Below are 16,930 nucleotides of genomic sequence, written 5' to 3'. Positions count from 1 at the left end.
TGTATATACACAATCCAGTAAAGCTGTATAACGTTATCACTGATCAGGTTCGCAATATGCACCTCCCTTTCTCAGGAGTAAGCTGAATTTAAGGTGGGATTAATGAAGACTATCAAATCCTGCCTCTGAGCATGCTGAATATTGGAAGAGGAACCTGCATTGTTATTGCACTGTGTAGGTGCATAGCATACAAACAACAAAACTGGCACTTAGCAAACATAGACCTGCTCCCATGAAGAATGCAGGATGCACATGGGAAAGCACAAAAAAAAAAAAAAAAAAAAAAAAAAAACAACCACCACCCAAAAACCAGAAACTTTAAAAACATTCCACATTCCACACTATGGTAGGAAATTAAGGTAGCGAACTATAGCCTGCCCTCTTTACCGTCGCCTGCCATGTTTATGTATTATCTCCACCAACGAAGTGGAGCCAGCCTCTACTTCTTTGTGGTGCAATATTAATGACTATTGGTAATGAGTCAAATCTTATAAAAATAGAAGGTTGGGATTTCACACATAGTTCTAGCCTTAGAATCACGTTATGTTATTTTTTTCCCCAGAAGTTCATAAGCACCGGATTATATTTTATATTGGGGAAAAAAAGAGCTTACAATATAAATGAGCTTTTCAGGTTTTAAATCTCCCCAATCTCTCTATAAATAGTGCTTCAAACTGGCAGACAGCAGGGCAGATCTTTGTGAATTGCAGATACTGTTAAAGCTTCTGCTTTCACCTATCTTCTTGGAATTACACCCCATCAAAAATGCATATTAAAAACACAACAGTAGTTAGGATTCAACAACGTTGGGGGGGTCTAAATATTTTGGAGCTGCTCCCTTAAAGAGTCCTTCTTGTTATTACTTTAAATAGTAATACAAGAAAGGGACTTCCTTGGTGGCAATTGAGTAAGTAGGACTGCCTACCTCAAGATATTAAATGGTGTTCTTTACTTCTCTTTAAAATGTATTTGATTCTGCTATGATTTCCTTTACAGGCTGTTAGATTTTACTTTTTTTGTTGCTACCACATGGGCTGGGAGATAATAGCCTCCAGCATTTGAGTACTTCTGAGCTGTATTTCTCTTTTCCTGCAGGTTTACATTTGGCCATCTCCAAAAGCCTCTGAAAGATTGAATTGTTACAGACAATGTGGGCTGGACTTCAGAATTTAGAGAATATTTATTTCTTGGCAGGGTACAGTAAAAATTATCTTACAACTGTATTTCATCAGTCAGGGAAACCAGAGAGAGTTGCATTCAGAAGCAACCCAAAGTATGTACCCAGTCCTTCTGGGAGGCAGTAATCCCATTCACAAGCAGATCTACACCCCTACCCCCACAATGATGACTCCTTGCAACATTTTGTCTGGATTCCATTTTAATTTGTTATCCCTCGCCCAGCACATTAGTAACTACAGTCAGGCATTTAGAGGAGCTAAATCATTTCTTGTTACAGAGAAATAGATTTGGGTGTCTTGTTGATCATACCCAGCAGTGTTATTTTGAAAAGTATCAGCAACAGAAGGGATTAGCATAAACCATATAATAGCTCCCATTTGAAGAGCCACGTGTTTCCAATTTCCATTTCCAATTGTCTCAGTCTATCCATGAAAAATTACTACTCAAAGCTATTGAGAGAGTTATGAGAAGCAACAGGAACACATTCTCATTATTGATCCTCAAAGATCAAGCTGACCTAGGTGGTGTCAACTTTATACTTTGTTCTAAAGCTAGTCTGAAATGGTCAAGATCATCTGCTACTATCAACACAGCCTGTGGCTGAGACCCCACCAAGCCATGATTCAGATGATTTGCTAGTGAACATATGGCAGAGCTCATATTAAAAATAAACCCCTTAACACCGAAAGTTATTTTTATCTAGTTCCCAACAAAATGACAAAGTATTAGCGAATATCTGGTATGGGAGAGAATACTTCCAATTATTCAAAGAATTTCTAAGTGTTATCAATGTATATTACGGTTCTTCAAAAAAAAAATTCCTACATATTAAGTGCCAGATAACAGTAATTTTGAGAAAATTATTTTATCATACGTTATTTCATTATTTCATATTTAGTTATTTCATATAAATTATTTCATAATTTATAATTATTTCATATTTAGGGACGCGGTGGCTCACTGGCTAAGACGCTGAGCTTGTTGATCAAAAGGTCGGCAGTTCAGCGGTTTGAATCCCTAGTGGTGTGTAACAGAGTGAGCTCCCATTCCTTGTCCCAGCTTCTGCCAACCTAGCAGTTCGAAAGCATGTAAAAAATGCAAGTAGAAAAACAGGGACCATCTTTGGTGGGAAGGTAACAGCATTCCATGAGCCTTTGGCATTTAGTCATGCCGGCCACATGACCACGGAGATGTCTTCGGACAGCGTTGGCTCTTCGGCTTTGAAACGGAGATGAGCACCGCCCCTAGAGTCGGGAACAACTAGCACATATGTGCAAGGGGAACCTTTACCTTTACCTTTATTTCATCCTTATTCACTGGTAGAGCATTTGTATCTCATACCCATCCAAAAAAGATATGCTGTTGCTAACAAATTTCACCAAAGAATTTAGGATTGTTTGGGGTTTTATGACTACAAGTAACCTGTTTTTTACACTACATCGACAGATCAACAAATAGACAGACAGATTTGTTGATATCTTGGGTAGACAGACAGATTTGTTTGCAAATCACCACATATAAAAATACTGCTATCTAAAGGTTAGTTGCTAGTTCACACACAAACAGCAACATTTATTTCAAATAATTACTGAATGTAGTGACAATTAATTTCTTGGCAAATATTTTGCAAGTCAAATCCAAAGCATGATAGTATAACCAGGATTGTATTATTGTAATGTACCATTCAAACGCTACAGTCAACTTGCTTTTATCTTAATATCCTACTGCCAGCAAAATATTTATCCATTTCCTATATTAAAAATGCTATCCGGACAGCCAGAGTTTTATCCTCTAACCATGTACATTACTCTAAGAAATGTTTTCTTTCATGAAAAATAAAAATGTGGCACAGAAGTAAAATTTAAATTCACAGTTACTGACACAGAAGTAGGCAAAGAAGTTACATGCTTTCAGAACATGTGATGTCCTTCTCTGATATGAACAAATAATTGATCTGGCAAAATGAATTGGAAGATTTTTCTTAATAGGAATAAATTATGTAGTATTAAAATCAAAAAACACATAAAAGTCTTAATCCCTAAAGATAATTTTTCAAAGCAGCCCCAAACTCAAAGTCATTTTTTGGTTGTATTGCGATCAAGCACTGCCCTCTTCTGGCAATGCTTTTCAGATCTGAGATGTTAATACAACATCTAAACTATATAAGATTATGGAAGACTTCTAGAAGTATTGCCTTATAGAATTCCCAAGGCACAATAAATGAACTTAAGGATTCAGTGGCCAGCAGCTGCTCCACAAAAGTTCAATTTAATTGAGAGGCTGCCTTTAAAATATTTACAAAAATACTCATTTTCTTTCAATAAATAGAAATATATATTTCTATATATTGTATATATATGGTATATATTTTATTCCAGAAGATATACCGTATTTTTCAGAGTATAAGACGCACCTTAGTTTTGGGGGAGGAAAATAAGAAAAAAGCTGATTGGCAGGTGGATCAGCCTCCTGGAATACCCCCGATCAGCTGTTCCCAGAGGTGAATTTTAGCAATAGGTTTCTTGGTTGTGAACTCTGTGCCTTGCTTTTTTTTTTGCCTCTGAAACTTCTGAAACTCTGTTTCGGAAAAAACTTCTTTTCCTGCCTCTGAAACAGAGCTTTGGGAAAAAAGCCTCTGAAGCTCTGTTTGGGGACTTCTTTTCTGAAGCTTCTTTTCTGATGCTTTTTTCAGCCTCTGAAACCTCCGTTTGAAAAGCTGGGCAGGGCTACATTCAGAGTATAAGACGCACCCAGATTTTCACCCTCTTTTTGGGAGGAAAAAGGTGCGTCTTATACTCTGAAAAATAATGTACTTTTAGATGCATTTTGATTGGAGAACAGTATTAAAACTCTCTCAGAAACAACTAATAACAAATTTCCAACCAAAGGGCTCAAAAATCTGGTTAGTGTGTACTGGCACTGGCAACATCTGTTAACCTCAGTGTCAGTACTTACTCTATCACAGGGGTGTCAAACTTGATTTCATTGAGGGCCGCATCAGGGTTGTGTTTGACCTCAGGGGACCAGGGTGTGTGGCCACATCCGTTTTTAGGCGTGACGGCCTCCTGCAGCCCTCTGGCAGTGAAAACAGAGCTTGTTTTCACGTACTCCCCACCCCACCCCACCCCGAACTCTGTTTTCGCTGGCAGAGGCACCACGGGCCAGATCTAAACATCCTATGGGCCGGATCCGGCCCATGGGCCTTGAGTTTGACACCCATGCTCTATCACAAATAGGCAACCTTTTTGTTCTGGAACTATATATTTGAGAGCTTGTGATAATCACATTCACAAAATGGAGACTACCCAAGATATTTTCTTCTTCAGTTACACTTTTGTTCTCCTCTTATAAAGAGACAAAAGGAGAAAACAGCATGAACATTTTGACAATGCCCAAATACAACCCAAGTGTTCAAAACCAATGAAACAAAAGTGTTTTTGCAAACTCTATAATATGGAGTACATTGCTAAGATAACCTTCCCCGTCCAGGCATTCTACAGATATTTTTTTGAAAACTGCAGTCAGAATCCATTTTAAAAATTATTTGGTTGGAAAAGGCTGGATAAAAAACAGGAGATCTAAACAAGATCAGTGGACTTATACACTCAAAAGCTAAAGTTCTCACATCATTTTAAATAATTTTTCAAATTTCTGAAGTTCTTTTAACAGTAACATTATTACTATTGTGTTTATTAAGAATACCTTAAAGATTATTGCTATTGGAATATCTTCTGAAAGGGTGTTGTGCTTCAGATAAAACCTTCCTTGCTTCACAGTTATATTTGTTCGGCTCTTCTTTTCATGTGTAGAGCTAGGCATTGGTTACAAAAAAAGGAATATAGCATTAATATTTATACTTTTTATTCAGTGAGAGGAAAACGTGTCAAGACTTCTTGTAGTTGGAATTTCATAGCTCCAAAATGTTCCTGTTGAAAATTAAAAATTAGCTATTGTATCAACAATTTATCTCTTTTTGGCTGTGCTCAATGACAAGATGACCCAGTCAGAGGACATTGCAAACATCTATTCCTGTCTACAGCTGCCAGGCCAGGAATAGCCAAAAAAATTGCTTGGAAGCAGGAAAAATTATAGTGAGCTGCCAGTTAGTGAGAGACCAGTGGCTAACCAGAGGTTAGCCAGAAAAAGAAATCAAGCAACAGCAGCTGATGGCAGACTATGTGACAGATTTGGAGACAACCATGCCAGAGATTGGATGATGGAGGGGACTGGTCTTTGTTGATTAGAACAGGAGAGAGATCATGGATTGAGTGCACCAACAGAGCTAAGAGAGTGAATGTGAGTGAATGCTAAATGGGAGGTTGAAAGATGAAACTGGATGTGAAAGACATTGAGGATTATCAGTTTGTGACAGTATATTGGGAAGTATCTGAAAAGAACTCATCCCCAACATGCCCAAGTTCTTGAATAATTCTAAAACAATTTCCTGAATTCCAGTCAATGTAAGAGACTGTTATTCAGTAATTCTTTACCCACCTGGTAACTGATGCACCAACTGTTCCTTTTCTGTCAGCTTCCACTATTATTCGGTTTTTCGATAATTGCTCTTGAATAAGAATGACCTTTTCTACTCCTTTAACAATGAAGTAGCCACCTACCAAATAGAAGATGAACGTTTATTCAGTTGCTGTAAGATTTATAAAATTTTGAAATATGGAAATTTGGAATTTCCTGAACCCTCAGCAAGATAATAAATCCCTGGATAAACCTGGATTCCTTTCAGTTGGGATATGGATATGAGATGGAGATGGTGTTGGTCACTCTTTTAGATGAGCTCTAATGGGGTTGGGACAGGGGTAGTACATCTATCTCTTCTTGACTTCCTGGTAGCATTTATCATGGGTTTACTATGGTATCATTCCGGGCCAGCTCCACGGGCTAAGAATGGGTAACAGAGTATTGTGCTGGTTCACTTATTTTCTCTGTGGGGTCAGTACCAGTCAGTCAATTGGGAGAAGTCCCATCCTTAACCCTTATTTTATGGGGTTCTGCAAGGTTCTGTTCCCTCTTCATTTCTATTTAACACCTACATGAGCCCTCTGTTGTTCTGTTGTATACTGCCCAGAGTCGCATGTTTTTGAGACAAACGGTTCTATAAATATGCTAATTAAAACTGAAGGAATATCAGGAATCTGAATACAAGCAAATCACATGAAATACCACTACCAAAGAGCCTACTTTTTCCTCGAAGGAAGACTTAGTAATTATTTTCACTGCAACTTTGAGTTGCAAAATCTCAAGATCACACATTAATTCATAATTGCAAAATCTTAGTAATTACTATCTTCAAAGGAATCAATCCTTAACCAACATAGCAAAGAATATTAGAAAATAAATTTGGAACCTGGATCTAAAGGACACTCATTAAGCTTTGCAAATTCTGCCGGAGTCTTCCCAGTGAGAACACAATTGGAACTACGTAACATTATCGGCATCCTATAGGAAGAAAAACAGCATAGGTTAAACCGTCTGTCAGCTTGTCTTTCAGACAGGTTACCTAAGCACCACTGGAAAAATAGTAAGCCAGATAGTAATGGTGGTAACCAATGTCTTTTTTCGTAGTTTCAGATAATAAACAAAGCTTTTGTTTTTATATATGAACAGAGATGTCCTCTATTTCATTGCCAAGGCAAGAAACTATCATAGATCGGCTATGACTTGGATTAGGTTAACATTATGTATATTAATGGGCAGCCAATCATACAACGTAGAAAGAAACAACTTTATTGATCTTTACCTGCCAAATCAATGTATAACAGTCCTTTTGGACTGTTATAAATACAGTTCTTATAACAAGTAGGCCTTGGGAGATCTATAAACAGGAAACCAAATAATGAGGTATGAATATATGTAAATTTGCTAAATGGAAACATTCTTTATAACCTTCTCTTGCAGCTTTCCATATTTCACATCTGTTTTTAAGATTTGAAATGTGGTGAATATATGCAAATATAGGAATTTCTTTAGCCAAATAAGCAAGGGTCAAGGCATGGTTTCTATTTATCTGTAATGCCACCAATAGTGATGCAAAAAATTACTACATCATAAAACCTGAATTAATTTGCTAACGTTAAGTGCAGGAATTGCTTTATGTTAAAGGATTTTTCACAGCATGGCTACAATCATGCTGTGCCAACCACTCTAAGTTTAAAAAAAAAAAATATTTGCGCAGTTTAAAAAATATTTGTTAGTTTTCTTGTGCCTAAAATCCTTTATGGAATTGATGTCTACATCTTAAATGCTATCTTTGCAATTCAGTTCAGGTATTCAGTTTCCAACAATGTCCCTTGAGACAGCTTGCTTATTTATTTACTGGAGATAAATAGCTTAATCTGCCAATCATCTTAGAGCAGCAATATAATTATAGGTAGTGCTTGTTTAGTGACAGTTGGGGCCACCAAGTGAAGCAGTCACTAAGTGAAATCACAACTTTGCTTATGATCTTATTTCAGCTATCCTTTCCTTTATAGATCCGTAAAGGTCATAAACGCAAGGATTGATCATGAGGTTAAATCTTCATCACTGTCATAATTGCAAATGATCAATAAATGAGGCAGCTGATAAATGAGACTATCTGTAACCTAATTACTGAGTTGCTAATTTAGAAGGTTCATTCATTTAGTACAGAGAAATCAAATTACAAATATGCAAATCTGGAACTAGTATCTCAGAAAAACAAGGTAGAGAAAGCAGAAAGAACTGTTTTTATATGCAATTTAAAAAGATTGATATACATTCAAAGCTGTGTATGTACTTAACCTAAATTGCCTGAAATGAAAATAGGAAAGAAAAAGCAGGTAATTTGTAGGAATCGAGAGTAACCATTTACTCTTGATTTGATGATAAAACAAAATTGTAATAATGCTACATGGTAAATTGATATTAGAATTGACGTTGCAGGAAAGATTTTAATTGCATTTCTATAATCTAATTGTCTACCCATCAATTCACACAGGCTCAATATCCAAAAGATCTAATCAAATCAGAGAACCTTACTCATGCTAAAGTTTTCACATCCTATTTTGTTTCCTCTCCACTGATGTTAATGCATACCAGACTGGAATACGATCTCCAGCTTGAGACCTATTTCTCCAAAGGACAATCACTGCTTGCAATCAAACCACGTAATGCAAAAGTGCTATGCACAAGATATGCAAATTGGGTTGCACAGTCAACAGTCATCACTGACTATCAATCCCCTATAGCAGATGGACATGAGGATTTTGTCACCTGTCTGCTAGGCGAAAGATCCAACAAAAACTGAATGTCTAAGCTGCTCTTTGTTGTCCCTTGATTTTCTGATTGCATTAAGGTGACTGCTGGTTGCAAACAAGAAAGAGCTGCTACTGCTGCTTAATTGCACGAATAGGATAAATTAGCATTACAAAAGCAAAATGAAAGATTCTGACCATCACTCATTACCAGTATTTTGACAGTACAATAAATATCAGCTTTTAAATGCACTAGTAGCTCATCAACAAAACGCAACAGGCAACACATTATGTACAAACTGGCATACTCTTTTAGTTCTTTAAATATGCCTTGAAGCTTAACAAGACCAAAGACCAAACCAGCATAGTCTTTTTGGCCTTTTAAAATGCATAAGGTCCACATTAATAGTATAAAAGCTCACCAAAATTGGCTTAGAGAAGTATTCTTGAACAGATAATATACTGGCCGATAACTGGCAGTCTATGAATCTACTGCCAAAATTTCACCAATATTTATGTGTTTTCATTTATTTAATCGCTTTTTCTATTGCCTTTATTACTTTATAGGTAACTCAAGGCTGTACACATACATAGTACTCGTTCTTGTTCCTACTTTTCCCACAAATCTGTGAAGTGAGTTGAGCTGAGAGAGAATGACGGGCCTAAAGTCACACAGCTGGCTTTCATGTCCTAAGTGGAACTAGAACTCACTCTCCTGGTTTCTAGGACAGCCTCTTAAGCACTACATCACATTGGTTTTCTTTATTGTCCTTTTTCAGCATGCCACACAAATTCAAATCTACCCATATAAAATCTAACTTCTTTATAGCAGAAACAGGGGTTTAGCTGGTTCTTAGCTTCAGCATGAAATTAGGCTGCGAAGGATCTGCTATCCACAAGGTAATCAACTTCTAAAAAAAATCTTGGCTTGATACAACTGTTTCTGTGATTAAGAGGATAGTCACAAAGAATAGCTCAAGCCTAGAGACTGCCTTAGCTATGGGATTCTATTCCTGGGAGTAGAGACCCACCATTGCATATCTTGCCGGATTCAACCTACTACCTGGTCAGTTTCATCAGGTAGATTTATTCTGAGTGTTCTAATCCTAAAATAGATTAAATTCAAAGTGCTAGACTAATATAATGCCTCTGCTTTACACTCAATTGAAAATGACTAGTATTACAGTATATTGTTCATAAAAGTGCTAGTTTTAATCTTGATGCCTGTTCAGATCAAGGCCATACACATTATCCAGCAGAGTTCCTAACTATTTTCTGTTATGTATTAGCTAAGGCTAAATATTAGTTACTTACCTGCCAACAGGTAATGCATTACGAATAATTCTTTGGCTGCCTCGAGTATATTCAATGTCCACTGTAATTGGGGCAGAGTAAGTCATATCTCTCAGGCGACACTTAAAGAAAAAATAAATAAATGTTCTATATGTGAAAGTCTTCAACACTCCTTCAAAGCTTTTCTCAGAGACATATTTTAACCGCTAGGATTTTATCTATAGCAATAGCTATATTGCTATCCATACTATTATACTAACGTGTTACAGTAGAATTGGTTTAGTGGATATCAGAAGCAATAGTTAAAATCTGTGCAAATATTATATGCATAAAAATCTGTTACATACATTCATGTACACTATCATTCTACTTTAATATACAACCCCCCTTAACTGAGAGCTTATTGTACACTCACTCTAATTTGCTAGTTGTCAAAAAATTTCCAAAGTGAAGTGCTGAATAGAACCACATACCTCATGAGGAGAAACAGGTCTTGTTACATTGAAGCTTTCTTCAACATCTGGAGTACCCACATAAATATTGAGATATCTGCAAGATAAGACCCAATAAAAATAATTATAAATAGAATATGAATCAATTGCCAAATATGTAGTTCATGTTTTAATATTATATTTCTATTTAGTAAAACAAATTATGAATATTTACAGAAATTTATAAATATATAAACTGCAAGAAAAAGCTGTTTTTAATAAAGCCTATTATTTGTAGGAAAATCATATTGCCACTTAATCCATCTTAGCTCAATCAATTATATTATATTATATCTGTACATCTGCAGCATTTCATAGTAGATGTTATGGATAAAACAAATACTTCCATGAAAGTTGAAGCTCAGGATATTCAAGCTACAGCCAGAATAAAATTTAGGCTTACTTTAAATACCACATTGGATCAGCATCACTTGTAATTTTTTCATTGGCTTTCATTATTTTCTTTATCTGAAAATGAAAAAAGGATATGCTTAATAGGTAGTCCTTGACTTATGATTGTAAAACCAAAGTTACAACAGTCTTAGAAAAAGTGACTACCAACCTGTACTTGGACTTACAACTGTTTACAACTGCTTGCAGTCACGTGATTGCAATTTGGCCAATTGGCAATTGGCTCGTATTTACAACCAATTGTAGCATCCTATGGTCACATGATTATGATTTGCTATTTTTGTCAATTTCTGGCAAAAAAATACCCATTGGGGAACCTGGATTCACAGTGCTTTTACAGCCCTTTCTAAGCAGTTTACAGAGCCAGCATATTGTCCCCAATAATCTGGGTCCTTATTTTACTGACCTCGGAAGGATGGAAGGCTGAGCCAACCTTGAGCCTGGTGAAATTCAATCTGCCAAATTGCAGGCAGCCAGCAGAAGTAGCCTGCAGTACTGCATTCTAATCACTGCGCCATCACGGCTTTAATAACCATGTGATTCATTTAAAGGCAACAATAAACGTTGTAAAATTGTGTCTAACCTGACTTATGACAAATTCAGCTCCAATTGTGGCTATAGGTCAAGAACTACTGTATATTATAGGCTTTAATATTCAATAAAACAAAATGGCTTACCTCTACATTGATGAAATAATTGAATGAATCTATATGTTGCTTTACAAGTCCTTTTACCTAAAATAGGAAGATTATCTTCAGTGAAGAAAAAATATAGAACTTTTGAACTGCTTAAATCTCATTTAATACTTTGAAGTTTTACTTGAAGGATTTCCATGTCTTACTTAAAAAATGAATTTGGTTTTGCATAAATAATTCAGCCATCCTGGCAATGTGAGGATTAGTTTTATAGTGTACATTATGAGATATGTATGGATTTTTACATCTATTATGCATAATACTACATATCTATTAGATTGCTTCACATACTAGGTTTCTTAGTATACATTTGAAACTTAAAAGGTGAGGACAACATATAAGTATAATAAAACTTTTTTTAAAAGAAAACCTGGATTGTATCTTCCAGAATCAGGGAGAGTAGGCCTGTAGTAACACTGTTTACTGAGATACAATAACATGAAAAGACTTACATTATGCTCAACCCCTGCTTATAATTGCGCTTCAAAGTTTTGGTTACTATCTTTAGAGCGCTCCATGGCTCAGGACCAGGGTACTTACGAGACCGCCTCCTGCCACCAATAGCCTCTCACCGACCAGTTCGCTCCCATAGAGAGGGACTCCTCAGGGTGCCGTCGGCCAAACAATGTCGACTGATGGCCCCCAGGGGGAGAGCCTTTTCTGTGGGGGCACTTACCATCTGGAACGGGCTTCCCCCGGAGTTACGAAACATCCAAGACTTACGCATATTCCGCCGTGCCCTGAAAACATTTCTATTCCAACAAGCTGGTCTGGCCTAACTCTCCCTTTTTAATTGGCTTTTAAACTGGCTTTTAAATTGGGTTTTAAACCTCTTTAGATAAATTTGGATGTTTTTAATCTTTGAGCCTAAATTACTTAATCTGTTTTCTTAATAGTTTTTAACTTCTATATGTATTTGTATTTATTATGGCTGTTCACCACCCTGAGTCCTTCGGGAGTAGGGCGGTATACAAATATGAAAAATAAATAAATAAATAAATAAATAAATAAATAAATAAATAAATAAATAAATAAAAAATAAATAAATAAATAAATAAATAAATAAATAAATAATGAACTAGTTGGCCCAAGATAAAGAGGATAAAATGGATCTTCCTTCTGAACCAATAAATATTTTAAAATACAGATATAGCTAATAATAAACAAATAATGCAAACTAGGAAGTTAACCAAACTACATTATTCCTATTGTCTGTTGTTATATTACCTTTCAGCCCACACAAACTCACTCTAATTTTAATTCCAAAATATACTTGAGTAAAATTGAAAGGAAAACATGTAATATTATGCAAAATATTACAGACAGAAAAATCAGTAGTCCAGATGAAAAAATAACAAAATGCACACCAAAAATACTCTATTTTAAATGCATTTTCTCATTATTGTAGACAACAACTGAGTAAAACCAGCAATTATATGTAATTTGTTTGTGAAAAAAAAGGAAAACGATTTCCCCAATCTGGCTGTACTTATACTAACCTTCAAAAAAGCTGGAAGTAGTCTCCATTTTTCCTGAAAACAAAAGTACATCAAAACAGTAAAATATGTGAAACACAAATTCCAAGAAAAATATTTTATTTTTAAAAAAATCAATAGTTTTATAATTATTGTTTTATCCATAGTGATACGTACTAAGATATATTTATTACAACATGTATCTAGAACAGGGATGTCAAACTCCCGGCCCACGGGCCGGATGCGTCACGTGCTGGCCCTACCCCCACCCAGTTTACTGAAGGGGAAAAAAAGTCCCGATATGTCACGTGCCACATGACGATGCAAATTTGACACCCCTGATCTAGAAAGTCTACTAGAACGTTTTGATTTAGATGAATGAATACTAGTACATAATACTTCAAGTTTAGTTCATTTATATTTTATTTTTTATTCCACGGAATTTAAGAAGATTTGGACTTCCTAACAGATCTATCATTCAGATTTTCCATAAATTTAGAATTCTTTATTTAGTAAGGTGGGTAGGGATCTTCAAAACCAGGCTACTTTAGCAAACAGGTTAAATCATGGCCTTAAAGCCAATGTAGATATAAGATGATCTTGTTTATCATACAATAGCTAACAGATTATTGTGAATAAGCTAGCATACTGGGACTCACAAATGGTTGCCATAGTCATACATGTTAAGGCTTTTGTTTTACTGAATGATTTTTTATTAACCAATGGCAGAAGTAAAATTTCTGTCTCTGAATGAACTAGCATGTTGAACTCCAATTCTTGGTTATTTCTAAATGGCTTCTGCTGTCAAACAGAAGGCTAAATAAAACATGGAGGATATCATGAACCCAAACCAGAAATTCTGGCTAGAATCAGAAACCTAAAATCAAGCCAAAGTGATTAAGCAACATACTCATTCTTAGTAAACCAAAATTCTTGGAAACTTTGGCTTACTTCGGCAAATCAAGTCTCCCATTAGATTCTTCCATTATTGCTTCTATTAATGATCTACTACTGTACCATTTAAGTCTTTTATTTTGGTAGGAATTTGTCAAGAAAGATCACAGGTAAAGTGCACATAGGCGAGAGATGCACAAGCACTTAAAGTTATTGAAGAATCCATGAGCATCTTTCTTCAGTGGTGGAACAAAGCTGCTCTGATCAAACACAAAATAGCAACACACTCCAACAGCTGTTGGAGCAACAGCTGTTTTATCTGGGCTTCCTCAAGCTTCAACAAAGTCAAGTTTCCAGAACTTCTGAGATTATATATATATAATCTCAGAATATTATATATATATAATGAAACTGTAACCAGAAGCCTCTAAAACTACATTTACACATTCTTTTCTTTTTTGTCAGCAAGTTTAAAAAGCTTCAAGTTCCACAATCGCTTTCTGTTTTTGATCCCGCTGCTTTCACTCACCTCCACCGTATTTACAGGAGCCGCCGCTTGCTCGAGAGTAAAAGCTCCCAACTCTGCTGCATCCATGCTGCAGAACGTTCCCTTTGCAGACCCAGCGCTTCCTGGGTATAGCGCATGCGTGTATCCTTGAAATCGGTCCCCTCTGCAACTCACCAACTGAAACGAAGTTCCGTCCAATGCGCTACTAAAAAAGCTTAGCTGTCGTTAAGAAAATGTAACCGCTTGATCAGAATTAGATGTTTGCTGTTGTCCGTGGGTGTAATTCAGGCTCCTTGGACGAAACTGTCTCACCAAGAGCAAAGCTTATTTACGCTATACTAGAGGTCTTCAAACTTGGCAGCTTTAAGACTTGTGGACTTCAACTCCCATAATTCTCCAGCCAGCAAAGTATAGCTGCCCTATACTAATCCCCCCAGCCCACTATTTTTCACTGTAAAGAAATTAAACAGGTAAGTCAAAAGAATTAGAAACAGTGCTTCGTACAAAACATCCTTTAGGGCAGTGTCTCTCAAACTTGGCAACTTTTAAGTTGTGTGGACTTTGATTCAGTTTGGCTGGGGAATTCTGGGACTTGAGGTCCCTGCATCTTAAAAGTCACTAAGTTTGACAAACATTGTTTTGGAGTTTAAATGTATGTGCGAGTTCTATGTGACACATAATACCCAGGCTTTATTTATTTCATAAATATTAAGAGTCTATCTATAGGCTTCCTTCAGAAGTGTAAAAAGATGTACCAACCATGTCTGAATGCAAAAATCTAAAGAACCACTAGCAGAGAGTTAAGCATATTATGTGTTTCTATGTGCTATCAGCTGGTTGCCTGGATTGTTGAATCTCAGTTATATTATGCATATAAAGTGCATAATCCTGCAAAGAGGTTAGTCAGACTGATTAGCCAAAGGCACCAAAGGATTGAGTTGTACAATGTCCTGTGCCATATGATGTGGCATATAAAGTAGCAAATCCATATTCCTTGATGTATGCATTAATAAAGTTCAGCATTTTTATCCACTTTATAAAGTTGTAAATTTATTTTAGAGATTAAAATATAACCATTAAAATAGCTGGCACATTTATTTCTAAGCCCCCTCTAAATCCATTGAAATTAGTTTTGTGCATGGATTGAGTGTGGTCAGATTCAGACATTATTTTAAAGGAGCTGCAATATTTCAGGGAATCAGTTTTCCTCTTTGCAACATTTCCACATCGGTATACATCCACTATATATCTATTTTCCCCTTACATCTATATACTATACATGTGGTTCCATTATCTTTTATACATATTAACATATTAACATACTAATTTATAAACATACATTTTTGTCATATATATTTATACAGATTTATTACTATTTTCTAACTCCTAAGTCTTCTTTCTATGATACTTTCTTAGTTTTTGCACCTATCCTCTACCATTCATTCCATACCAAATAATATTCCGTTTCCCCCTTTCTTTTATTTCTTTTGTCAGTCTATCCACGGACAAAAAGTGCGCTATCTCAGCGCACTTTAGCACTTTTCTTATCACACTTTCCTCTGATGGTATAGTATTATTCTTCCACTTTTGTGCATACACAATTCTGGCTGCAGTTATGACATGTAATATTAAATATTAATATTAAATATTAAACATGTAATATTAAATAGTAAATACAACTACAATACAAAAACATGTAATATTAAATATTAAACATGTAATATTAAATATTAAATACAATAATATTAAATATTGTATTTTTTCATCGTAATTTTCTGTGAGTATGCCTAATAGGAATAATTCCAGTTTCAATTTTATATTTTGCCTGATTATCTCCTTGAGCCACTTTCTTATTCTTATCCAATATTTTTTCGCTACTGCACACGTCCACCACATATGGTAGTATGTTCCCTGGGCCTGTTTGCATTTCCAGCAATCCGGTGATCTGTTCGAGAACAGTTTTGCTAATCTCGCTGGGGGTAGGTGCCATCGGTAAAACATTTTATATAGAGTCTCTGCCGACATGGTCAATTTGTAGTTTTTTTCCCAGAGTTTCTCCTATTTCTCTAATTCTATGTTATATCTGAAATTTTTTACCCAGGTTAGCATAACTTCTTTAACTACTTCCTCTTCCATTCTAAATCGCAATAGGTAATTATATATTTTACTGATCAGTTTTTCTTCTGTCCCTTGTAACATCTTGTCCAATTCTTTTGGTTCTTTGTGAAATCCGAATTCTGAGTCTTTCTTATATCTGGTCTGGATCTGCATATATGGCCATCAATCAGTGTCTATTCTGTTTTTTTTAGTTCTTGTTTCATTTTTAGTTTCCCCTGGTCATTTAGCAGGTCTTTATATCTTATTATTTTACTATCTAATACATTTCTGTAAATTAATGCTTCCATAGTTGATAACCAGGTTGGTATTTTATTGTAGTGGTTCTTTTCAATTTTTTGCCATATTTGTAGTAAAGCGTTTCTAATTTGGTGTCTCTGAAAGTAACTATGTGTTTTGTTTTTCCCATTCCATATGAATGCATGCCAGCCTATTTCTAAGTCATGTCCTTCTAAAGTCAAAATTCTTTTATTTTTTAGATCTATCCAATCTTTAATCCATGTGAGCGCTGCTGCCTGGTAATACATCTCCCAATCTGGGAGCCCGAAACCTCCTTTCTCTTTGCTATCCTGTAGTAATTTTAATTTAATACGTGGTTTTTTCCCCCAGCCAAATGAATGTTGTTGTTAGTTTATTTGGT

General features: G+C 35.7%; 1 protein-coding gene across 1 annotated transcript in view; it reads right to left on the bottom strand.

The window, feature by feature from the left end:
- POLR3B (RNA polymerase III subunit B) overlaps positions 1-14,324 on the bottom strand; it is a 71,872-nt gene extending 57,548 nt beyond the window's left edge. The window contains exons 1-9 of the mRNA XM_034403612.3: positions 14,197-14,324; positions 12,798-12,830; positions 11,281-11,337; positions 10,596-10,660; positions 10,175-10,250; positions 9,723-9,823; positions 6,542-6,633; positions 5,674-5,791; positions 4,882-4,990 (exon numbers count right to left, since the gene is read on the bottom strand). Coding sequence (XP_034259503.2) covers positions 4,882-4,990; positions 5,674-5,791; positions 6,542-6,633; positions 9,723-9,823; positions 10,175-10,250; positions 10,596-10,660; positions 11,281-11,337; positions 12,798-12,830; positions 14,197-14,262 — 717 coding nt within the window. The 5' untranslated portion in view covers positions 14,263-14,324. The remainder of the gene's footprint in view (positions 1-4,881; positions 4,991-5,673; positions 5,792-6,541; positions 6,634-9,722; positions 9,824-10,174; positions 10,251-10,595; positions 10,661-11,280; positions 11,338-12,797; positions 12,831-14,196) is intronic.
- Positions 14,325-16,930: the final 2,606 nt, after the last annotated feature.

The sequence above is a fragment of the Pantherophis guttatus genome, chromosome 7 (genome assembly GCF_059756535.1).
Source record: "Pantherophis guttatus breed Tessera chromosome 7, ASM5975653v1, whole genome shotgun sequence".
In the NCBI taxonomy this organism is placed as follows: Eukaryota; Metazoa; Chordata; class Lepidosauria; order Squamata; family Colubridae; genus Pantherophis; species Pantherophis guttatus.
The sequence above is the reverse complement of the archived record's forward strand: the minus strand, read 5'-3'. Positions and strand labels throughout refer to the sequence as shown.